The sequence below is a fragment of the Lolium perenne genome, chromosome 2, assembly GCF_019359855.2.
Source record: "Lolium perenne isolate Kyuss_39 chromosome 2, Kyuss_2.0, whole genome shotgun sequence".
Lineage (NCBI taxonomy): Eukaryota > Viridiplantae > Streptophyta > Magnoliopsida > Poales > Poaceae > Lolium > Lolium perenne.
In genome coordinates, this window is record NC_067245.2 from 33,207,431 (window position 1) to 33,231,504 (window position 24,074).

The 24,074-nt window shown below is 43.5% G+C and overlaps 3 protein-coding genes across 3 annotated transcripts; 1 reads left to right on the plus strand and 2 right to left on the minus strand.

The window, feature by feature from the left end:
* Window positions 1-6,160: 6,160 nt before the first annotated feature.
* On the minus strand, window positions 6,161-8,192 carry LOC127328353 (uncharacterized). The gene is made up of 3 exons (XM_051354958.1): window positions 7,742-8,192; window positions 7,260-7,480; window positions 6,161-7,061 (listed from the first exon to the last, which is right to left on the minus strand). Exons 1-3 carry the CDS (start codon window positions 8,190-8,192, stop codon window positions 6,354-6,356), a joined length of 1,380 nt encoding a protein of 459 aa, XP_051210918.1. The 3' UTR covers window positions 6,161-6,353.
* Window positions 8,193-8,433: 241 nt separating this feature from the next.
* On the minus strand, window positions 8,434-18,508 carry LOC127331741 (uncharacterized). Its single transcript, XM_051357924.2, has 12 exons — window positions 18,379-18,508; window positions 18,106-18,240; window positions 17,984-18,031; window positions 17,796-17,840; window positions 11,076-11,195; window positions 10,631-10,776; window positions 10,350-10,497; window positions 9,875-9,958; window positions 9,654-9,769; window positions 9,217-9,275; window positions 9,013-9,103; window positions 8,434-8,922 (listed from the first exon to the last, which is right to left on the minus strand). The coding sequence occupies exons 2-12, from the start codon at window positions 18,203-18,205 to the stop codon at window positions 8,695-8,697; spliced, it is 1,185 nt and encodes a 394-aa protein (XP_051213884.1). The 5' UTR covers window positions 18,206-18,240; window positions 18,379-18,508; the 3' UTR covers window positions 8,434-8,694.
* A 1,075-nt stretch (window positions 18,509-19,583) lies between these two features.
* LOC127331742 (E3 ubiquitin-protein ligase AIRP2) lies at window positions 19,584-23,853 on the plus strand. Its single transcript, XM_051357926.2, has 5 exons — window positions 19,584-19,868; window positions 21,334-21,484; window positions 21,583-21,649; window positions 21,738-21,972; window positions 23,328-23,853. Exons 1-5 carry the CDS (start codon window positions 19,804-19,806, stop codon window positions 23,536-23,538), a joined length of 729 nt encoding a protein of 242 aa, XP_051213886.1. The 5' UTR covers window positions 19,584-19,803; the 3' UTR covers window positions 23,539-23,853.
* Window positions 23,854-24,074: the final 221 nt, after the last annotated feature.

Below are 24,074 nucleotides of genomic sequence, written 5' to 3' on the forward strand. Positions count from 1 at the left end.
TCTAATTGGCTGGAAAAAAATGTTCAGACGTCAAGGATTATAAGTGCCTCTATTCCATATTTTTAAAAACTGGAGCTATGGTGAGATCGTTGGTTTAGTTTTTTACTAGTCGAACTGCCGGTTCACTTGTTCATTGTCTCAATGTTTTACTAGTCGAACCGATCGTTCACTTGTTCGTGTTCATCTGTATTTTTGCCTAAATATTAGGGTCCCATACCTAAGTTGAACCCTATGATTGGGGTTCCACACGTTAGATATTGATCATGGCTAGTTTGATTAGGAAAATCGATACATGGGCACGCCACAAACGCAAAACAATTGAGGTGACACACACATGGACACGACATATAGGCTGAACAACTGAGTTGGCCCGCTAGTCGTTTGAACACATCATAGAAAATGATTACGATGATCTGAATTGTCCGTAATCGCCTAAAAATAACATCATAGGCAATAACCCAGAGTATAAAATATCGTTGCAATATCATGTACTATTTGGCAACAAGAAAATATTGTGGCAATATGTGTAAAATATTGCCATGAATATATATTTTGTTGCAATATATGTTCCCTATTGCAACGATGGAACTATCTATTGCAACGTAATAAAATCATGGAAATATGTCGAGATTATTGCCACGCTCTAACATTGTGTTGCAATAACTAGCTTCTATTGCGACGAAAGCCTTGTTTAATGCAATGTTCGGTGATTGTTGTAATACACGCCTCATATTGCCACAAATAAATAATTTGAGGTAATATTGCAATTTATTGCAACATAAAATTGGCGTTGCAATAAATTTTGTTGCAATAGACTGGAATCCTTGTAGTGCTAGCTAGCGACCACATCTTAGGTTCCATCTCGATTTTCTTGAACACCAACATAATTGTGGGGTATTGGTTTTGGAAAGCCCTCGCATTTTTCTCCTTCCAAATTTCCCACAAGGTGATCATTACGAAAGACGGAAGGGCCTTCCTAAATTGGCTTGTTCTATGGATCACAACGGTCCACAACCTCTTCACTGAAGGAGCAATGTGACAATCAGAAGGGGTGATGTCATTAAGACCTATCCAAGTCTTCGCATTCGACCAAACTCTAATCATGAATCTACACTTAAAGAGAAGGTGCACCGCAGACTCTTGAACTTGGTTGTAAAGCTTGCACCGACCACAATTTTCCCATCCATGCCTCTCAAGCCTATCAGTCGTCCAAATCCTATTTTGGATAACCATCCAAGCAAAGAACTTGCATTTCAAAAGCACACATTGCTTACAAACCAGCATTGGCATGTCCGAGGTGGTGATGGCCATAAATTGCATCGTATATGCCATCTTGGTCATAAATATGAGATTTCATTTACTAGTAGGTCTAGAAATCATGTACCCAACCATGAACAAGCTTCTAGATTCCAAAAAAAAATGCTAACTCTTAGATATAGGAAGGTATGAAATCTTCAATGCATGTACAATTGTATCTCTCAATTGCCAGCAAATAAACAAGATGAAATGTATAAAAAAAACTAGGAATAAAAGTTTAGATGTAAACCTACAATACTAGGGGTGGTCCAAAAAAATTGGAAATCCTTTATGCAATCCATTGCACCCATGTCTCCACTAAACCATTTCTACTCCCTCTGATCAATATTAAGTGTCACTGAATTAGTATAACTTTATACTAAATTAGAGACTGTTATTATGATCAGAGGGAATGGCTATATTCACAACGTATGACATAGAGTGATGTGATGCTTTCATTGATGAATATGGAAAATATAAGCTCCTGTATGCATAAGTGGAACAATTCAATCAATTGTTTACTGATATTTACCTCTTGGTTGGCTAGATGAATTGAACCTCCTAAGCTTTGATGAGCAAGAGAGGTCATGCTTAGGACGAAGATGTGCAGTCCTACACAAAACTGAAACATTTTGTGATGAGAGAGGCGCCAAGAGCAATTAGCCTATGGCAACTCACACTATCTACGACAGGAGAGTTTCTCCATAAAGAAAATATATAGGATTTAATTAGAATAATACTTTACTGTGCAAAATCTTGAGCATTTAAAATCTTCCTAATGCCCAACATTAAACATGTGAGCACTAAATAAATGGTGTACCTTTTAGGTGAAATAAATGAATTTTGTATTATAAATAGAATATGTACATGATATTTCAACATTATTTTGTGAAATCTTGAGCATTTAATTTCTTTGAGGGGTCTTGAGTATTTAATTGTACTTATATCTACAAAAAGATCTCTCCAGTATCTAATTTAATTTATTATTAAAGGCATAGCAATATGAATACCCTTTTACTTGGTTTTATTACTCCAATACAAAAGCAAAGATCGTTAAAACTCTTATACAAAAAGATACACCCTCAGTTTTAGACAGCAATGCGTATGTTTTCAGGCAAAAAAAAAAACGATTTTCTATTAATAGATATGCACGATTACTTTTTTTTTAGTGCAAAGCATACTTTGATTTATTGATTCAAAATGTTTACAGGCGTAGTAACATCATATGGAGTGTATAACAACCACAAATGGTGTCCCTCGTCTAGAGCCAAAGCATGCTTTGGTAGGCAAGGGGCCTCCTTGTTCGACATACGCCCTTGCTGAATAAAATAGCAGTCAGTCTTCTCCGCAACCGTGGCTTCGACTTCTTTGATACTACTTCCATGTCTATCTCCCCTTCTATTCACAATATCATCAGCTACTACATTACAGTCAGAAGCAACAATGATTTTAGGACAAGATAAATCACTAGTTGAAGCTAGATCGTCTCGGCATGCAAGTGTCCCCAAAACCACCAGATTAGAAACTCCAGGGCACGTCATGGCTGATGCTCCAAGAAAGTTACCTTGATCATTTTTACCTAAACACCTTAATGCTGTTGCAATCGCAGCTCTCTCAGCGTTTTGCCGGTGCATGGTCGGCCTGCATAGGGATAGGTGGCGGCTGTTCCTTTTTTTTCTTCTTTTCCGGCGACGGAGGCAGTGGGAGGGTTGCGGTGGTGGTGACGGTGGGCTCGATACTGTCGCCCACGAGGAAGCTGGTGCAGGGCGTTTGCTGTTGCCACAATCCCCCATGCCTCGTCAAGGCCTACTATACTCCACTTCGCCTCGACCCTTTGACCATGCCCTGATACGTGTGTGCTGCTGGCGATTGCTTGACGTCGATTGATGTGTGTGTGTTCCGGTCTCTAGGTCCACACTCTAGATCGATTTTGCGCCAGCAAGGCGGATGACAGGCGGCGCCCGGCTATTCGAGGCCTGGCGGTGGCGGCAGATCCTCCTGTTCCTCGGGCAAAATACATGATGTGGATGGATTGAAAAAACACGGAATGCACAGGAGGCCATTTGATTCCATCAGTGAGGGCTCATGAGGTGTGCCCTGTTCTGGACAAAAACTACTCCAGTTAAGAGAAACGCTAGGTAGGTGACAGAATGCCACAATGAAGATTTGTTCTTTACTGCTTGGTTCAGATTTCACAGTCCTATATATGCTTTCTAATGATTTCCCCAAAGATTATATTTGTTTGTCCACACCAATTATTTGATACTTCTTCTCTATAATGGGTTCAGAATTTCGGGGCCTGTTTCACATCTGAATCTTCTAATGTTTATCCATTGGCCTTTTGAAGTTTTTAGTAGTGCTCACAGTTTGATGCTTCTTCCCGTAGATGGCGTGGCGTTCCTAGGTGTAGCTGATTATTACAGGGTTATTTAGATGGGCATGCTTCTGCATCAGTATTGCTAGAAAATTTGACAGATATATTAATCTATTTCAGTATTTGCTCATTCTGAACTCTAATTGATCTTTGTGGGCGATGCAGTTTGATTGATATGCAGATCACACGCTTTACTTAAGATTGCATCCAAAGTCTGCTATATGCTTTCTCTTAATTTTCTGTTGTCTTCAAGATGTTGTAATTAAATCCATATGTCATATTCCCTGAAACTAACAAAACATATGCCGATATGCTAAACCAATTTACAAGCATGAGAACAAATGCAAACTACAACCCAACCATGCAACCTGAGATACTCAAGCATTTTGTACGCCACAAAGACTTGCTGGGGACAATGATGAAGAAGGGACATTTGCCCATATGTTTGAAATCATTCAGATCCTGGTACAAATGACTAAACAAAACTCTCACAAAAATTATCGAAACTTATCTACAACAAAGGCAACAATGACCACTGGAAACATTCAAATCGATTTTCCAATTGGGCCATAATTGCCTGCAATTCGGCAGGATGATGATGATGGTGACAGAGCTCTCTTTCCAGTGCAGGCGGTAAATGTATCGCGTGTCTTTTTTGTCTAGAATTGAGAGGTTCCATAATTGTTATGAAGTATGATTTTCCTTCTGAAAATTTATTCGTTGGGTTAGGCCACCTGCCCATGAAGACCCCTTGGTCCTATGGTATCTTTAATTATTCATGTACGGTGGTACATTTCTGACATGGAAAGGTTCTCAAGAAACATTGCATTTTTGCTTAACTCATAAATGTTCCTATTTTGCTAGAGTGGTCTGAAACATCAGATGGTTTCCGGTTCTATTCAGATATAGAAAGAACAGATTGTTATATCATTTTGTAAGCAACATTGTTTTATTATGTATCATGAAGTTATCTTTATATATCTATCAATTTCATATATTATTTTTAATGGTATATGTATTTAACTTTTAGAACCCTAAAATTAATGGTGAACACCATTGGTCTGACTTTTTGTAACCACTTCTGTAGAGCTTGTTTGGTTGGAGGCCTGACAAAAAGCTGCCTGGCCTGGAGTCTCCCTGAGACCTGCCTAGAAGTTGTTTGGTTTGCATCCTCGAGAATGAAGAGTATCCTGGCCTGGAGAGCATATGGCAGAGTCATTAACCTGGCAGCAGCAGAGACACGTCATTAGCCTGGCCAAGGCGTTCTAAATCGATCGCCTAGCTCAAGCCTGGGAGGCTAATAATACCGTTTCCTGCGTGCTATCCAGTGAAGTTGATCATGGTATAATAAGTTTTTATGGCCTGACAATAGAGATTCAGTTGGCCAGGCCGTGGACACAAAACGAACGCATCTATCTCAGGCTAGCCTGGCCAGGCAGTTATTTTGAATTTTCGAGGGCCAAGCCAGGCTCAATATTTTCTAGGCATGGAGCCGAGGACGCCAACCAAACTAGCCCTTAATCAGTTGAATTGTTGCTTATTTATATCCTGATTCTGCATGATTAACAAAAATAGGAGTCTTTGTGTACAAACTATATCCATGTTCGTGGTGCTGACCTTCGTGTCACTGACAGCAGCGACATCCTCTTCGGCTACAACCTCGGCATCTCTGACTCGACCATCTTTTCTTCACCACCGTATCGGGTTAGACTCTCTCTAGACTTGAATTGATAAGTAGGAGAAGGTACACTAACTTTCAGAGTCTTCAGTGGAAGGAATTAATTTGAGCACAACGTTCTTCTCCTCTCTTTTTCTTACAATTTCCCCTGTTGAAACAAAAAAAAAAGGTTCGTTCTGCTTGCATGCCAACATGTTTTTTTTTGCATCTGCACGGTGCAGACACCGTGAGATCTTCGTATTCAATACTATTATACTTACTAGAATTTTTTATAGGTTCAATGTGCCATATTTCTGTCACCAAACACCCCGTGTATCCGCTGAGCACTCCACCATATCACCACACTAGCTGCGCGTTGCAACATTAAGAAAATATATTCAACAACCCACACTAATTAGTTGGCCTTATGGTGTACTTTAAAAATGTATGCAATCTGGAAGCAGCAATTTTGCTTTTCTAACAAATTTCAGTTTCATGTATTTGAGATGTAGTATAGATATTTTATTATTTAGTCGAAAAAACTATCATCATGGAACACCGGACCGATGTGGACTGTGTTTGGGACAAGGCTAAGAAATTTATGCTAGAGAAGCCAATCAAACAAAGAGTTTGTGCCAATGGAGCCTGTGTTAACCTAGATGAACCGGTGAAAGCCTTGCTGAGCCATCTATATAGGATGTAAGAAGCGCCCTCGCTTGTTTTGTTTTGTAGTCAATTACATATAGTGATCCCCTGTGTAGCAAACAGAGTACAAGTCTTAACTGTACTACAATTAAATTTTGAGCTTGATTTTCCAGACAAAAGCAAGCACATGATGCAGCAAAATAAGAATTAACAGTGAATTAGATTGTACAGAAGTTATCTGAACATCCGAGAAATGTAATTCAGATGTAAATATATTAAATAAGCGTTTCAACCTAAGCTAGCTGCCTATTTCAGTGCACAACATTGGACAACCTCTTGTACAGATGGGATCTTCAACTGAACTTTTGATCTCCACAAACTTCAACAGAACTTGTGTTGATGCACAGAGAAGGCTGCTAATGGATTCCTAGGCACAGAACACCATCTTCTATGAATACCTTTGCTCATCGGCCGCCTTACAATAGCTGTCCAAGAAACCTTAACTTGTAGCTCATACCGGCCGTGGTTGCAAACCTTTTCCTCCTGAGGGTATTGTATAGTGACCAGGGTGCGTTCATCCTCGTCGTTACCGGTAATAAAACAGACATTGATCACAATTTCTTCATCTTCATCAAATGGGGGGATGGGGACAGGGACAGCAACCAAATTTCGAGTTAACACAACAGAGCCACTGTCTTCAATTAATTTCCCAGTGCCCATAGAGGTGTTAGTACCATCATATTCATATAGAATGATATGATCATCGACATTTCCAGTAGTCCAAGCGGTGATTTTGCCGTTGAAAGGGGTATCACGCGACCCATTCAAAATATTGACCTTGAGTGTAGCTGCCACGGGATATGGAACAGGCGCTAACACCAATTCCACCTTGCTCCGCCAGCTAGTTAGCAGCTCAGTCACCGGTCTCTTGGAAGAGATAAGGGGGAGACGCGAGTATTCTATCACACCTTTGCTAAAATCTTGGTCGTCTGTGGTCGCATCACCCTTGATCTTTAGATTGATCTCGAAAAACATTCTGTCTGATACAACAAATCCTCGACTTGGACCTGTCAGAGTTAGGATGTCCTCCTGCACAGGGGTTTTGGGAAAACAATCAGTAACCAAAATGTATGTACATAACTAGTCTGAAATTTCCATATACAAGTTAATGTGGACATCTTTTGTCCACGATGGATTTACACTGAAGGTGTCATTGAGATTTGGTCGGCAATGCTGGTAATATTTGAGCAAAAACCAAGAGGGTTCAAGAGAGGGACAGAAACATACCGGCGACTCGATGCACTGGGAATCATCCCTTTCACGCCGGAACAGGTAGACACACTTGTAGTCGACCTGATCCCTCGCAATCACGGTACCAAACACGTTGATCGGGTAGCCCACGTCAGATTCGATCACCTTCAATGAAACGACATTTACGGATGATCCTACAATCGACCTCCACTGAGAATTGCTTAGCTCTTGGAGTGGCAGCCCATGGATCGCTTCAGCTGTAAAAGTAGGTTAGAAACACAAATCAGAAGCAACAACAGGAGGATGAATCACTACTCGGATATAGACAGAGGGATACACTCCAAACCCTCATATTCCCTAGCCGATTTTGTCGGGTTAACTGATCAAAGTGATGTATATACCCACCCCTGGGCCGGACATCTCAGTCTATACGATCAATTGATTTTTCTCAATGATAAAAATATGATCAATTGCTAAACGAGATTCATATGAGATGGTTGTGGGATGTGTATGCTTACACTCTTGGTCGAGGTCGAAGAAGGCGATGTTGAAGTCGCAGAAGCGGGTGCAGACGTAGGCGTTCGTCTTGGGGTCGTGCTCTGTGAATTCTCGGCAGCGGACGAGGTGGAGAGCCTGCAGCGCCTTCTCCTCGGCCGTGGGCTCCGGGTCTGGCTCCAGTAACCGCGCCATCTCCTCCGGCGTCAGCTCCGGCACACCGTCCGTGTCCGTCGTAGATTCTTCCGTATCCGTTGTGTCCGTGTCTGTCTCCTCCGTGTGCGCCTCCGTCGCCGTCGTGTCCATGTCCGTCGTGTGCGTCTGATCCGGCTCCGCCATCTCGCTCTCCCACCGTAGCATCAGAACTTCAGAAGACAGGAAAGGATTAGTAGAGAAACCTAGTATCTTTGGGGGAAATTTTGACGGCACGCGTCGTATGTGTATTACCACCCGCCTATTCCGGTTCCGATTCATAGCTTCCCCTGTTTCCCGTGCTATCGAAAGCAATAGTAACACATTCAAATCGATTCCGGCTCCGTTCTCTCCTCGCGTCACGCGGCTGCAACTCTGCTCCCCTCTTCCATACAAAACCAACTCGAGCTCTCCTCGTTCTCCTCCGCTGCGGTCAGGAGACCTTGTGTGTGTACCTCTCAGGTCAAATCTGCTTTTCAGCTTTGAATGCGAAGACAGTTCAAATTAGCTGACATGATATGCGTTGTTTTCAGCTACATTGACTTCAATTTCCACAATGGAGAACTTAATTACATCTCTGCACAACCTGTGTGAGAGAGAGAGCAGCAGCAGCCAGAGCATCCCTGCACAACCTGGGATGCATGAATCCATGGAATATACAGCAAAATACCAAGCCATTTCAAACATCAATATCAAGCATAAGTTGCTTGCACAGCTGAATACAAGTACATATCCCGACCATGCAAGGCGAGGAGCCAATCTTGGCTTGCTGCTACATATATCTTTACTTGAACATGGAAATGTCAAAGACGCGGGCAGACTTATCCGAGGACACCGAGACGAGGGAGTTGCCGTCTGCAGAGACGGCCAGCGATTGCACGGCATCGATGTGTCCGGTGAACGTGCGAGCCAGGTCCCCAGAGAGGCTGTCCCAGATGCGCACCGTCCCATCAACGCATCCTGACGCCACATACCTCGACGAACCCAGCCACGCAAGGCATGTCACACCCTCCTGCATATCAAACAGCCACCAATAACAGTAAGTTCATAGCAACATAAAAATACAAGAGACATGAATAGATCGGCTGATTTCTACACTCACATCGTGCTCGCAGGTGGATCGAATTGCTTGATGAGCGAGGTCCCAGATAATGAGAGTTTGATCAATGCTCCCTGTAGCCACCCAGTGGTACCTGCACAGAACAGGGGCGGAGCTAGCTAGGTCAATAGGAAGGCAATGTGCATTGTGACAACAGATTTTACCATGCAGAGTCCAACAATCCAAGAACGTATCACGAAGAAGTACCTTGGTGAGATGCCAATGCACTCGACGGAATTAGTGTGGCCAACTAGTGAGCCAACAACCTGCAGAAACAACCAACAACACTTGTTACACACAAATCAAATCTTAGCTTAGCTGCAAAGCCGTGGCACATGTTTCTAAAACTTTTAAAAACTACCATCAGGTTACATGTGACTTTCCTAAGAAAACATAGCCCTGCAGTATATCTGAGAAAAAAAACTCTGCAGAAATCACTATAGGCAAAATAAGGTGATCAATAATTAATTATTTTTGCATGATCTACAATGCAAAATATAGTTAGAACCACAAATTGCATCAGATACTTTTCATTGTAAGCCAACTTGGATGAGGACTCAAAGCTCATTCAGCATGGATGGGAGTGCTTCATCAACCTTTTTGCTAAAAAAAAAAAGTAGTGCGAAATCATGTCATACACCCACCTGGCCTGAGTTTATACTCACGATGTGCACGGAACTATCCTGAGAGCCGCTAACAATAGACTGGGAGTCCCATGTAACAGCTAAGCATGTCAATCCTTGAGTATGGTAGCTATGACCTACATTGAGGTAAGAAGATCAGACAGTAAAGTTCAGGGTTGACAGAGAACGCATAAAAACAAACATATGAATATAAGGTAATTACAACATAGACAATAATTTACCCCGAACGACATGTCTGCACTGTGCACTTTTAGGGTCCCATATCCTCAATGTTGCATCATCTGATCCGCTACAAATAAGCTTACCTTCATAAAGAAACATGTGAATTAGCTAAAAAAGGATATGCTACATTGGGGATCTTAACTTCCAAAGTAAGCAAGTGAAAAAAGGATCTAAGATGTTAAAGCATCATCAACTTTTAGTTTAACTGGAGTTAATTTAGAACACAGTTAGTAGCAGAAATATCAAATACACACCCATATGTTTCTCTAAAGTCTGAATTGATATGAAGAAGCACTGTGTTGATAACTACAAACAGATTGTCACGTACAGGAGAAAAAATTCATGCAAGGCATTCCAGAAAACAGGACTAAATAAAGTCCAGACAGGGATGATATATTTTATACCATATTAAGAGGCAGCTTAATCACGTTAATATACATAAAATTAAATAACACTAAGGAAATTGCTAAGTACCATCAGGGGTAAAGTCACCACATGTCACTGTGCTACTGTGGCCAGCAAATGTATTCAGAAAGGCATTGTGGTCGGCATTCCACATCCATACATTACAGTCTTCTGATCCGGCAATTATCAAGTGACCTCGCGGATGCCATTTAAGCCACTGCAAAACCAAAGACATAATCAATCATAAAGTACCTATATATAGTTAAAGAACATGAAACAAGGATTTAGCAACGGAAACAGTTACGCAATATGTTCAGCTAAACAGATGAAAGCAACCAGCACCATCTCACCTCAAAGCCTGAATCAGATCCCTCAAGTGTTCCCTGAAGTGTTCGTGTAGCTGTATTCCATACATTTATCTGTCCATCCATGCTTCCACAGGCCACCAATTTCCCATCTGAACTGAAAGCCACAGTGCAGACAGTATCTTTATGTCCTGTATAGGCAACAAATATTATGTAAGCTTAGAAAATTCTAGGGAAGCATCAACAAGTTTACGTACAAAAATCAAAGCAACAGGAACATAGATATAATTATTTGCCAAAAAATCTATGAAAGACTTGCTGCAATATATCAATAATACTTTCAGAGTTATAATAAAAGAAACAGAAAGGACACATTTGAGAAATAATACTGTAAAGTTGACGAAGCATAGAGAAAGTCCTGATAAACATTTACATACAAAAAATCTAGCACGGAAATCCCAATCAGACTAAGAAGATGAGTCAACCATACCAGGCAGCTCCTGAACATCCTCTGCAGATCCAATCCTCCAAAGAAACCCTCTGTCATCTTTACCTCCAGAAACAACAAGCGATGCGTCTGTAGGACTGCACGCAGCAGCGAAGACCTCATCTGTACCCAAGATATCAAACAAGCTATTACCATAATTGTTTTCAATGCAAAGGTACCCTTGTACCGTATGATATACTCCTTCTGTTCTAAAATAAGTATCTCAGTTTTTGTCTAGATTCGGATGTATCTAGACTAATTTTAGTTGTAGATACATCTGTATGTACAAAAAGTTAAGGCTCTGTTTGTTAGTTAAGTACTTTCAAAGTATCTAAGAATACCACAGTGTTCACATAATTTAGTTTTTAATACTTTGAGGTGTTTGGCTGCAACAAAAAAAACTGTTTTTTTTTATACTTCGGTATGTCCAAAACTGCAGTATTTTCTCAGTTTTAGAAAAAAGAAGTCGCGGACACTTTTTTCAAAACTGAGAAACTCAAGAATACCTCAGTGGCTCTCTAGTCTCTGCATTATGTTGGCGTAGTATTACTATCTACTAATCGATCTAGACAATTGCTAGTGCACCGCGGCATTACTGGCAGATCGAATGTCAATCAGTATGCTAGCCTCCTACGTAGCCAAAGGCAGAATCGAGCAGCCCATTAAGCTATTATTACTATGGCTACCTTCCTGAGCGCAAGGCATCTACCAGAGACTGAAATTACCATCTTTCTGTGTCGCTCTCGCCGGTGCGTCAACAAAATCATGGCTAGCCAAACAGGTGATCACTGTCATGGACCTATCTGATGATACGCCTTCCGGGAAGCAAAGACGTAAACTGAGAAGGGTGGGCCGACGGCCAGCTCGGATTGCGGGACCCGAATGGACCAGTTGAAGACCAATAAGGTGAAGGCACGCGCTGTTCTGGTGGCTGACGTGTACCAGCGCTGATGGCTCCTGGTGCTATAGTCGAGTCCTGTAGGTGGTGAGAAGTTGTCGATTGACCAAAGTGTATTGCCTTCTCTTGTATCCCCTGCTTCTCTCCCTCTCTGAACTACTATTTCTCTATCTCCCAGATCCCCTTGCTGTTTGGAGACTTGATATGCTACGTTGTAATCTGGTGAATCTTGTGAGGGATATGTAGACACATAACAATTGGTATCAGATTCCAATCAATTCTGGGCGTTGCTTGTAGAATCCCTTGATCTGAGACAGTAAATCCAGTTCGACAGGCGCTGAATCGCTTCGGCGTTTGGCACAGAGATTCCGAAAGGAACGCCCTCGATTGGTCGCTCGATTCGGGTTGAGCACGTCGGGATCTCGCGCTGGAGCGGCCACATCAAACGCGGTGGAATACATCGGAGCGGATCGACGCTTTGGGTGCCAATATGGAGGAATTGCAGAAGATGATAGCGGAGATGTCGTTGAATCTCAAGACGGGGCTCTCATCAATGGAGTCCAAGCTGGAGAGCACACAGGCATCCGTGGATGCCACGGCACAATCCATTCAAACGCTCAATTCATGGAAGAGTAATATCGACACACAGGTCTCAGATCTCAGTTCTTCGGTCGATGATCTGCGCAAGCAGGTGGACCGTATGGTGGTGGGAGTTGGCCTCAGCGCCCTGGGAACGCCGCCCAACTCGGCTCCAGGTGCAGCGAAGCCCCCTGCAACCTCCGTCCACATCAAAGACGGGGCGACGATGCAGGCGTTGAACTCCAGGCAACTTGGCCACGGCGTCGTCCTCAACACCGGGGTTCAGACAGATGGAACCATGATTCCACTGTCTGCCCCGGTCACAGGTACCACCAACAGCCAAAACACTCTTGCGATTGTTCCAGTTACTGAATCTCAGTCTGCTAGTAGTGTTAATCGTGTCGCTCATGCTCCTCCACAAACTGAATTTCCACGGTTTGATGGTGAAAATCCTAGGCTATGGCAGAAAGCTGCTGAAAAATACTTTAGGCTGTTTTCAGTAGACACAAATCAGCAAGTGGAGTATGCTACCATGCATTTTTCGGGAAATGCGGCTATGTGGCTGCAAAGTGTTGAGAACCAACTAGATAGTTTCACCTGGGAGTTGTTATGTGAAAAAATTAACAACATTTTTGATAGGGGGCAATTTCAGTTGTTGTATAGGCAAGCCTTTAAGCTGAAACAAACAGGTTCAGTAGTTGAGTACATTGAAAAGTTCAACACACTTAGACATCACATGTTAGCTTACAAACCAGATATGGATCCCATTTTCTTTATCACACGTTTCATAGAAGGGTTATGCCGTGAAATTAAAGCTGTAGTGATGATTCAACGTCCAGACGACCTCGATACTGCTGTGTCCTTGGCTTTATTACAGGAGGAAATTGAAGAGGAGGTGCCGCGGATGCAAATCAAGCCGGGTATTTCCAGATCTGTACAAAGGACATACAGTCACTTCAACAACACTAAGCAGTCAATTGTTGATGATAAGTCTGCTAATCTCAATTCCCGGTTAACTGCTCTAAAAAATTATCGACGGGCCAAGAATCTGTGTTTCACATGTGGGGAAAAGTATGCTCATGGGCATAAATGCTCCACTACTGTCCAGTTGCATGTAGTGGAGGAATTATTGGCGATGATCCAAGGTGGTGAAGTGGAAGTTGAACCAAGCAGTCCAGAACAGGAAGTTTTTGTTGATGCGGTGGCTGACACAACAGAAGTATTGATGTCTATCAGTAAACAAGCAATGAATGGCACTGAAAATCTGCACTCCATGCGTTTATTGGGTTGTATTCAAGGTCATGATGTCTTGATCCTCATCGATTCAGGATCGTCCAACAATTTCATCAGTGCTAGTATGGCAGCAAAAATGACAGGTGTGCAGCAGCTAACAGCTCCAGTACATGTGAGAGTGGCTGGTGGCGGCATTTTACAAGGAAGTGCAGAAATTCCTAATTGTCAATGGTCATGCCAGGGTAGTACTTTCGTAACCACATTGAAAGTACTGCCTCTCACATCATATGATGTCATTTTGGGATGCAATGGCTGGAACAACTGGGCCTCATGACCACTCACTGGGCAGAAAAATGGTTTGAATTTGAATGGCAGGGTAAGTTGTGCAAATTGCAGGGTATCACGTACAACATTTCTGCATGTGACATGATCACTGGGCCGCAATTGTATGAAATGCAGAGGCAGGATTCCATTCAACTACTGGTGCAACTGTTCATGGTGGCTGAGGTGGAGCAGAAACAAACCACCGTTCCTCAGATCATAGCTATGGTGTTAAGCACTTATGAGGCAGTATTTGACGCTCCTCGGGGACTACCACCACACAGAAAGTCTGACCACACCATCCCTCTGCTACCAGGGGCTAGCCCTGTCAGTCTAAGGCCATACAGATATAGCCCCATGCAGAAAACAGAAATTGAAAAGCAAATCAAGGAGATGTTGCAACAGGGTATTATTCAAATCAGCTCTAGTCCATTTGCTTCTCCCATACTTTTGGTGGGCAAGAAAGACCTCTCTTGGAGATTGGTAGGTGATTTCAGACATTTGAATGCCATCACTGTCAAGAACAAATATCCTTTACCAGTAATTGATGAGTTATTGGATGAATTGGCGGGTGCTAAGTGGTTTACCAGTCTGGACTTGCGTTCTGGTTACCACCAAATCAGAATGGCAGAGCAAGATGTGCACAAAACTGCTTTCCAAACTCATCATGGTCATTTTGAGTACAAAGTAATGCCATATGGAGTCACTGGTGGCCCAGCTACCTTTCAAGGGGTGATGAACACTATACTGGAGCCAGTTTTGCGCAAATTTGTGTTTGTTTTTGTAGACGACATCTTAATCTACAGCAAAACATTGCAAGATCATGCTAAACACTTGGAGATTGTATTTCAGATCCTGTTAACAAATGAACTAAAAGTCAAAAAGTCCAAGTGCATGTTTGCGCAGCAACAAATTCTCTACCTTGGGCATTTGATCAGTGCTGATGGAGTCACCACAGACAAGAAGAAGTTGGAGCCTATCTTGAAGTGGAAACAACCAGAAAATGTTAAAGAGTTAAGAAGTTTCCTCGGTATGACAGGCTACTACAGAAAATTCATCAAAAGCTACGGTGTCATAAGCCGATCTCTAACTGACTTGCTGAAGAAAGGAGTGCCTTACATCTGGAATGCTGACACAGAGGCATCGTTTCAAGCTCTCAAAACAGCTCTTGTCTCAGCTCCTGTTTTGGCCTTGCCAGATTTCACTAAACCGTTCATGATAGAAACAGATGCTTGCAGCAGAGGTATTGGTGCGGTTTTGATGCAACAAGAACATCCCATTGCCTTTTTAAGCAAATCCTTGGGGCCCAGGCATAGAGGACTATCAACATATGAGAAGGAATGTTTGGCGATCCTTATGGCTGTGGATAAATGGCGCTCGTACTTGCAGCATGGCGAATTTCTCATCAGAACTGATCAAAGGAGCCTTATTCATCTGGATGACAAACGCTTGACCACACCATGGCAACACAAAGCTCTCACCAAGCTTTTGGGCCTCCAGTATCGTATTATGTACAAGAAAGGGGTTGATAATCGTGTAGCAGATGCTCTATCTCGACATATCCACTCTGACACTGAGGAATTGTTGGCAGTGTCCAAATGCACGCCTGTCTGGCTAGAGGCTGTGGTACAGGGTTACTCTCGGGATATTGCAGCTACTGAGAAATTAGCACAGTTGGCCATCAGCTCAAAAGCAGGGAAATATACTCTGCATAACGGGTTAATTCGGCACAAAGGGAGAATATGGATCGGCAATAATACCAAGGTGCAGCAAGATATTCTTCAGGCCATGCACTCTAGTGCCATTGGAGGGCATTCGGGTTTTCATGCTACTTACAATAGGATCAAAAAATTGTTTTCCTGGCCTGGCCTTAAAAAGCAAGTGAAAAACTATGTAGCTTCTTGTTCCATCTGTCAACAAGCTAAAACAGAGAGGTTGCCATACCCAGGTCTGTTGGAGCCACTGGAAGTACCAAAACGATCTTGGCAAATTGTGAGTATGGATTTCATCACGGGGCTGCCTCTGTCTTCTGGGATCAGCTGCATTTTAGTAGTGGTGGATATGTTTTCGAAGTATGCACATTTCATTCCAATTGCTCACCCCTTTACTGCACTGACTGTGGCTTTGGCTTTCATGAAAGAAGTGTATCGACTACATAGTCTACCAGAAGCTATTGTATCTGATAGGGATCCTGTGTTCACCAGTGCACTATGGCAGGAATTGTATCGTCTGACTAACACTGAGTTGCGCATGAGTTCTGCGCGACATCCTGAAACAGATGGTCAGACAGAGAGAGTCAATCAATGTTTAGAAGGCTTTCTCAGGTGCTTTGTCAGCTCATGCCAAAAGAAGTGGTTACAATGGATTCCTTTAGCTGAGTTTTGGTACAATACTACGGTGCATTCCACGTTGGGCAAAACACCATTTGAAGTTTTGTATGGGCATGCTCCAAGGCACTTTGGTGTGGATGTGGTTGAATCTTGTGCTATTCCTGACTTGCAGCAATGGCTTCGAGACAGAGATCAAATGCTGGGCCTGCTTAGGCTCCATCTACTGAGACAACAGCAAAGAATGAAGTCCCAGGCTGATAAAAAACGCACTGAACGTCACTTTGCAGTGGGTAATTTTGTCTATCTCAAACTGCAACCATACGTGCAGACCTCTGTTGCAGTGCAAGGGAACCGCAAGCTTGCTTTCAGATTTTATGGGCCTTATGAAATACTTGAAAAAGTTGGCAAAGTAGCATATAAACTGAAACTGCCTGACACTAGTTTGATTCATCCAGTCATACACGTATCTCAGTTGAAGAAAGCTGTTGGTGCACAGGTGGAGGTACACAAAGAAGTGCCTTCGATGGGAGTTGATCCACCAGTACCAGAACAAATCTTGGACAAGCGCTGGATCAAGAAAGGCACCACAACTAAATGTCAAGTCTTGCTGAAGTGGTCAGGTATGTCTGCATCTTTGGCGACCTGGGAGTGTCTCGAAGAGATGAAACGAAAATTTCCCAAGGCACCAGCTTGGGGACAAGCTGGATTTCAAGGAGGAGGTAATGTCATGGACCTATCTGATGATACGCCTTCCGGGAAGCAAAGACGTAAACTGAGAAGGGTGGGCCGACGGCCAGCTCGGATTGTGGGACCCGAATGGACCAGTTGAAGACCAATAAGGTGAAGGCACGCGCTGTTCTGGTGGCTGACGTGTACCAGCGCTGATGGCTCCTGGTGCTATAGTCGAGTCCTGTAGGTGGTGAGAAGTTGTCGATTGACCAAAGTGTATTGCCTTCTCTTGTATCCCCTGCTTCTCTCCCTCTCTGAACTACTATTTCTCTATCTCCCAGATCCCCTTGCTGTTTGGAGACTTGATATGCTACGTTGTAATCTGGTGAATCTTGTGAGGGATATGTAGACACATAACAATCACGGTATTATAAATACTTGAAAAAACTCTGACATGTCAAAACTGTAGTATCACGTGCCCTGCCCACAGACTAAAACACTGCAGTTTTCTCATACTTCGGTTTTTCAGATACTTTGCAGTGCCAAACATAGCCCAAGGCACTTAATTTAGAACGGAGGGAGGGAGTAGCAGACTACAAATTGCATGGTGTACCAACCTTTCTAGAGCAAACAATGAATGAATCATAGCCACAAGATTTCTTAAGTTGGTTTGTTCAACGAGATCGATCTTACCTGTATGCCCATGAAATGCATACGCTGAATGGTCCTCAACCTCATCTGAAACAACAGAAATTGACGGGAGAAAGACTTGAATTACTAGCATATTGTAATCTCAGGGGTAAAGAACTTAATTTTCTCATAAGTGAACCAGGAAGTTAATTAGAAACGAAAAAACTAGCGTTGGCTGCCACAATACATACCCATCATGTCTTCTTCCTGGTCGTCATCGTCGTCTTGGTCGGGGAGGTCTGAGCAAGGCCAGCAGTGAGCACGGAGCAAGCAGAAGTAAGCAAGAAAGTGCTCTTGTGCAGGTAGTACTGACCTTCCTCGTCCAGGGGTATCTCGTTGATGATGTCCTCGTCGTCGATGAAGACCTCCTCGCCGTCGGAGCCTTCGCCGGGGACCTCGCCTGTAATACTCATGATCGCCGCGGCTGGTGTCGGATGGTTCTTGGCTGCTGTGAGCGCAGTTAAACAAACAAGTTCATTAGCTTCGCAGAGTTGGTTCGTGGCGGCTAAGGGGGAGCTACGAGGAAGGGGGGCTACGGAAGAAGAGGCTCCATGAGGGGGAAAGGAAAGGGAAGAAAAGGACCAACCGGTGGTTGGCTGCGTCTGTGGCGGCGGGGAAGAAGCGGCGCGGCGGCGGGGGAGAAAGAAAGCGGCAGGGGCGGCGCTGTGGTGCGGTCAGGGATGACGGACGGGACAGCTTGGGGTCTCCAGGTCCAGGGCTGAGTGGCGGCCAAGGAATCAGATTATTTGGTCTGGCCCAGTCAGTCGCATCGCACGGTCCAATTGAGCCCAAAACTAGAGTGGGCTGATGGCCCGATGGCTAGTGCCGAGCGCAGATCAAGAAAAGCGAGGGAGTTTTTTTTTAGGGAAAAAGCGAGGGTTTTTTGTTAGGGAAAAAGCGACACACCAATTCAAAAAAAAAAACTGATATTGTTTGTGTCCGTGTGGAAAGAAGAGAAAATTCAGATTTTATCATTTTTTACACAAGATAGAATAAATTTTGGTTTTCCACGGAAATTGGCGTGCACACATGCATGCGTGAAATTTTTGTTTGACATTTTTAATGCATTTTAAAATTGTTTTTCTGAGTGGTAGGAGCTTATGCATCTTAAATTTAAAATGTATTTCCGTGAGTGTATATACGTATCTACTCCTTCTGACCGAGTGAATTAAAAGGGATGAAGGGAGTAAATCTTACTCTGTACCAATACCATGCTTTTCTTAAAGAAAAAAAACTTCATCAAATCCTATGACTCCAGATCGATTTTTAGTGCTCCAATTATCGCATAGAATTCAAAGTGGCAGTTATGACTTCATAAAATTTTGAGGTTCTAGGACTCCAACTCCAAGTATCCTTTTGTGAATCCGTATGTATGTGTGGCCGTGGTGTACAACTGTATATCGTGTATGTCGGTGTTTAAAGAAAAAAACCAAGTTGGCAAGCTGTACAAGAACACCTGATGGCTCCGTGCCACTATACGTGTACTCCTGCCCTTGTCACGGACCCTGCCGCAACATCCTTCCACCGGGCGTCCGCACCTTCCAGAAACGTACGTGTCAACCTTCCTGGCCCGCCCCGCAGCCCCCGGCTGCCCCATCCCCACGACACCAGCCTCTACCCACTCTCACTTACCGTCGGGGCCCACACTATCCGGTCCCACCTGTCAGTCCCACGCAACCGTCACTGTACTCCACCTCCCTCCCGTGCACGCAAGGCACCCGGGCGCGCCGAAAGCGACGGGGGCCCTGACTGCGTGCGTGAGCTCTTAAGACTAAAACTCGGCCTCGCCGCCGCACTCGCCACCGCCGTCGTTCGTCCGCCTCAGCCGCCGCGCGCGCCGGAGCAGAAAGAAGCCCTCGCGGATCCAGAGCGCCTAGGGTTTGCGCGGGTTTAGGGGTTGGTTGGTGGCGCTGCGGGGAGCTGAGAGGCGCGGTTGATTGGGGATTTTGGATGGTCGCGGCGGCGCGGCGCGAGAGTAGAAGCAGACTAGCAGCTCCTCCTCCTCCACCCCATGGGCAGGTCGTTCAGGGACTCGCTGAAGCTGCTCGAGGCCGACATCCAGCACGCCAACTCGCTGTGAGCTCGCCCTCCCCCCTCGCATGTCGCATCGCATCTTTCCCCCTCCCTCCTGCTCGGCTGCTGTTTCAGTTTGAAATTAGCCTCTTTTTTGCGAAATCAGCTTCAAATTGACCTGTTAATGTCACCCAGCGCGTTGATTTGAACTATGTCCGTTGTAACACTGTCACCGGACCTTGCGCCGTTCGTCTCCGTCTGGAGTAGGATCCCCTGTTGTTCGTGCCGCTGTGATGCCCGCCCCCAAATGTGATCGCGCGCGCTCATGTTTCCGCCGGAGTAGCGATCAATCCCTTGCGATTTCCCTCTAATTACCCTCCCTGTGGTCCTTATTCACAAACTATAATCTGCCAGACACACCTTGGTTGGTTAATTTGGCTATAGATAGGTGTCTGCTCCCAGTTTTGCTTTATTCCTGCTCGTAGCTTTTACACGTGTCTGACAAATGCGCTGCTTCCGGCCAAAGCCACCTCCATTGCGCCTTCGATTACCGAGATATGTACGAATATTGCGCTTTTTTTTAGCTCTCATCATGAAATGCCTGTTGTTGGTGTAAAACCGTGCAATTCTTCTCGAGTGGCGATCTGGTCGGTGCCTTCCTCATCATTGCCATCATGGATCTCCCCGAAATTGCTGTCCAGAATGTGCGCTGCACGCGGAGTGCTGATATCATTTGGCCAACTAGCTAGCTGGTCGTCATGAATTTAGTTCGGGTTCAGCTCTTCTGACTTTGTTCACTATCCAAGTTACATAGGAGTCAGACACTTGTATACAAGACGTAGTTCTCAGAAATTAGCTGTAGTGGTATTTTTTAATATTGGCTAATAACCTAGGTACAGAAGCATATCCTTAGCCGGTTCTCTTCGACCTTATTTCTGTACCTCATATTATGATGAAACTGAAACGAAATTCACCAACACGGCAGGCACTTTATTTTGAGAAAACTAGAGGAACACTGTCCAGTATTTTATAGCATGGAAAGAGTTACCGAAACATATATACAAAACAGACTTAAGGCTACTGGATAGTAAGGTGTCAAGTGGGATCCCGCCAACATCACACCTATAGTTCATTTTGCAAATTCCAGTACAAATTTTGAGACTAAAATTTACTCTAGAATTGACAAAATGAACTATAAGTGGGATGCTGGCGGGATCCCACTTACATCTCTACTGGAGAGGCTAATAGTCCTGAATGCATTAACACCACTTCCGCTGCCGGAATTCCAAAACATTCAACTTTTGCTTGTCAATTTTCTGATAAAGTCCCAATGAAGGTCTGGATGGTCTTGTTTCCAGTTTTAACTATGAATATTCTAAGTTTGCACTGAGGACTATGGTTCTTTTTATATAGCCTTACCTCATCTGAACAGAATTGTGCAAGTTTGGTGGAAGTTGAGATTCTTTTTAGTTTCTTTATTCTCTTATGCCTCAAGAATGCATTGCTCACTGTTTTGGCGAAATTGCAGCGCCTCTGAATTTCGAAGAGATTATGATGGTGCCTGTCTTCAGATGAGGATGTCATACTGTCCGGCTGCACACCTTTTCCTTTTTCTTGTGCAATGGACAGACTGCAACCTTGCCGGTGCGCTTGGGCTGTTGAGGATTCTCATTTACAAGGTTGTTGACACTCTGTTATCACAGCCATGTCTCTTTCTGTTGTTCCTTTTGTTGAACTGGAACGATGATTAACATTATCGTAGTCTTAAAATATGCAGGTTTATGCTGATGGGACAACCACCATGTCCACTCATGAAAGGAAAGCAAGCATTAGGGAATTTTATGGTATACTGTAATTGCCTACTGCAAAAAGTTGTACATTTGTCTCCTTAATTGGTTTGTTCATTGCGTCTTTTTTTTCTTTTTTTGGCAGCTGTCATATATCCTTCTTTGGCGCAATTACATGAAGGAATTAATGAAGTGGAGGATAAAAAACAAAAAGCAATTTGTATGGAGAGGTATAGAAGACGAGAAGAGGATCACAAAAGGGTGATCTCAGAGATTGATGATAATATAGAGGAAGAATGTGGCATATGTATGGAGATAAACGGCAAAGTTGTCCTTCCAACTTGTAGCCATGCTATGTGCATTAAATGCTACCGGGACTGGTACATATCTGCTCTCTTCTCTCTGTATCGTCAAGCAAGTAGTTCCTCCGATCTGAATTATAAGATGTTTTGGATATTTCAATGTGGACTACATATAGACTGAAATGAGTGAACAGACACACTGAAATGCGTCTAGATACATATGAATTCGGAAAAAAGCTGGAACATCTTATAATTTGGAACGGACTGATACAAACAACATTTGGCTTTCGTCCTTGTAACAATAAAGCAGTTTTGCATGGTTAAGGTGAAATTTTATTCCTCAGTATTTGAAACACATTGAATGCATTTAGCCACCATGAGGAATCCAAAGACGAATAAATTCTTTACCTTGCTAACTGCTGTGGTCAGCTTGATTTTGCCACTAGGTCATGTGTTGTTAGCTTGGTCGTTGGTTCTCATAGGAGGCTAGGTGGGCATCTAATTGTAATAGGACCCCATTTCAGGTCACCTTAATGAATAGCTATTTGCTTTGTGCTGGCATGCTTGCTCCTTCAATTTCATCATTCTGCATGAAATGTTCATAATCTTAGACTTCGGTTTAAATAGAAATGGGGATTAATTGAACATGAAATCTTTCAAGACAATGTACATCACTTCATCCAGAACATTGGCCTTCCTGGTTTTCATGACTGTTCCTTGAAATAAGAAGTCAGGAATTAATAGTTTAGACATGTGTTTAAACTTATTGGAGAAAAAGCATGGTGCTTTTAGCAAAGCTCAGGACAGCCAAATGTCGGATATACGAGTTCAGAGCAACATGAGGGACCAAGTTCATCTAAGGTGGACTTTTCTTAGCTCAGACTGAAGGATGGCCACTGGATATTCTGACCTGCTTTGCTTAGATTCTGTCGTTTCATCTCCTGTTTTAACTTGGATTTAGATTTTATTTCCCAGAGTCGGAAGCAACACCGATCCTTCAGGAATTCAAGTGGTGTGCAAAATAATATGAAGTCATTTTTTGCCTTCATGAATTTTTTATCCGAAATTAGTTACACCTCTTTTGCTGTATAAGTGATTCAAACTCACTTCTGGGTACCATGACACATGGTACTGCGATGACAATTGAGTGAAAAATCCCAATTTATGATTTTATCTGGTATACTGCAATTATAGTTGCCTGAGCATTCGTTTGCACACCAAATGAAGATGGTCTACGATTGGATTTTTTTAATTGAAATATGGATCAACGTAAAAGAAATATGCCTAACTTTATTTGATCTGATTCTGAACATGTCACAGTGGCCCTGGCACAAAGTTTGTCTATTTTGTGTGATAGTCTGACAATCAACTTTCTGCATGATGCATTCAGTTTGTTCTAATATATATCTGTTCTATGTCTGGCCTCCCTGCAGGAGATCAAGATCCCAGTCATGTCCATTCTGCCGGGATAGCCTCAAGAGGGTAAACTCAGCTGACCTCTGGATATACACAGATAACAGAGACATAGTGGACATGGCGACGGTTCGAAGAGAGAACCTGAGGCGTCTCTACATGTACATAGATAAGTTGCCCACAGTGATCCCTGAATCCGTTTTCGAGGTATACGATTCCCACGTGAAGTGACCTCGTGGTCTTGCTCAGCATGCGCCAATTGTTCATCGGTGCGCTGCTGCTAGTGCTGTAGACATTTGTGGAGCCCCAGGCGGCTGGTGCCGCGAGCTTATGGATGCTCCGAGCAGCTTCGCCGGGGAGGCTCCGTATGTAAGGTATATATGTAAATTATTGTCAGTTGTATCCACACGACCGTTGTCATGTGTTAGGGAGTCTGACGCCTTTGGCATGTAAGTAATGAATCATTGACCATTAAGCATTTCACCCATGCTTGTTTGGGGGGATGTCATTCCGGAATCCGGAAGGATGTATTCTGTTTGATGTTTTTGTCTTGGTGCACTCAGGTTCTGTTGTGAACACATGGATTTCGCACGAAATTGGCAGGGATGTTTTTCCGATTGAGCATGGATTTTTTTTTTTCAGTGGGAGCCAAATGCATGCGCTGCAGATCAGTTATACAGTGGCGCGGGCTGCACCTGAATGTGCAGTGCACTGTTGGCTCTGCTGCAGGCCTGAATCTGCGGTGAACTGGTGGTTTTCGTTAATGC

What these genes read in the sequence shown, in the direction of transcription:
- LOC127328353 (XM_051354958.1), bottom strand. Translation starts at nt 8,192, where the DNA reads ATGAATCGGAACCGGAATAGGCGGGTGGTAATACACATACGACGCGTG. An exon ending in CTTCGACCTCGACCAAGAGT is followed by an intron (nt 7,481 to 7,741) that starts GTAAGCATACAC and finishes CTACTTTTACAG; the next exon opens with CTGAAGCGATCCATGGGCTG. An exon ending in CCCAGTGCATCGAGTCGCCG is followed by an intron (nt 7,062 to 7,259) that starts GTATGTTTCTGT and finishes ACCCCTGTGCAG; the next exon opens with GAGGACATCCTAACTCTGAC.
- LOC127331741 (XM_051357924.2), bottom strand. Translation starts at nt 18,205, where the DNA reads ATGAGTATTACAGGCGAGGTCCCCGGCGAAGGCTCCGACGGCGAGGAG. An exon ending in TGCATTTCATGGGCATACAG is followed by an intron (nt 11,196 to 17,795) that starts GTAAGATCGATC and finishes TCTTGGGTACAG; the next exon opens with ATGAGGTCTTCGCTGCTGCG. An exon ending in TGCATTGGCATCTCACCAAG is followed by an intron (nt 9,104 to 9,216) that starts GTACTTCTTCGT and finishes TGTTCTGTGCAG; the next exon opens with GTACCACTGGGTGGCTACAG.
- LOC127331742 (XM_051357926.2), top strand. Translation starts at nt 19,804, where the DNA reads ATGGGCAGGTCGTTCAGGGACTCGCTGAAGCTGCTCGAGGCCGACATC. An exon ending in TGAGGATTCTCATTTACAAG is followed by an intron (nt 21,485 to 21,582) that starts GTTGTTGACACT and finishes TAAAATATGCAG; the next exon opens with GTTTATGCTGATGGGACAAC. An exon ending in ATTAAATGCTACCGGGACTG is followed by an intron (nt 21,973 to 23,327) that starts GTACATATCTGC and finishes GCCTCCCTGCAG; the next exon opens with GAGATCAAGATCCCAGTCAT.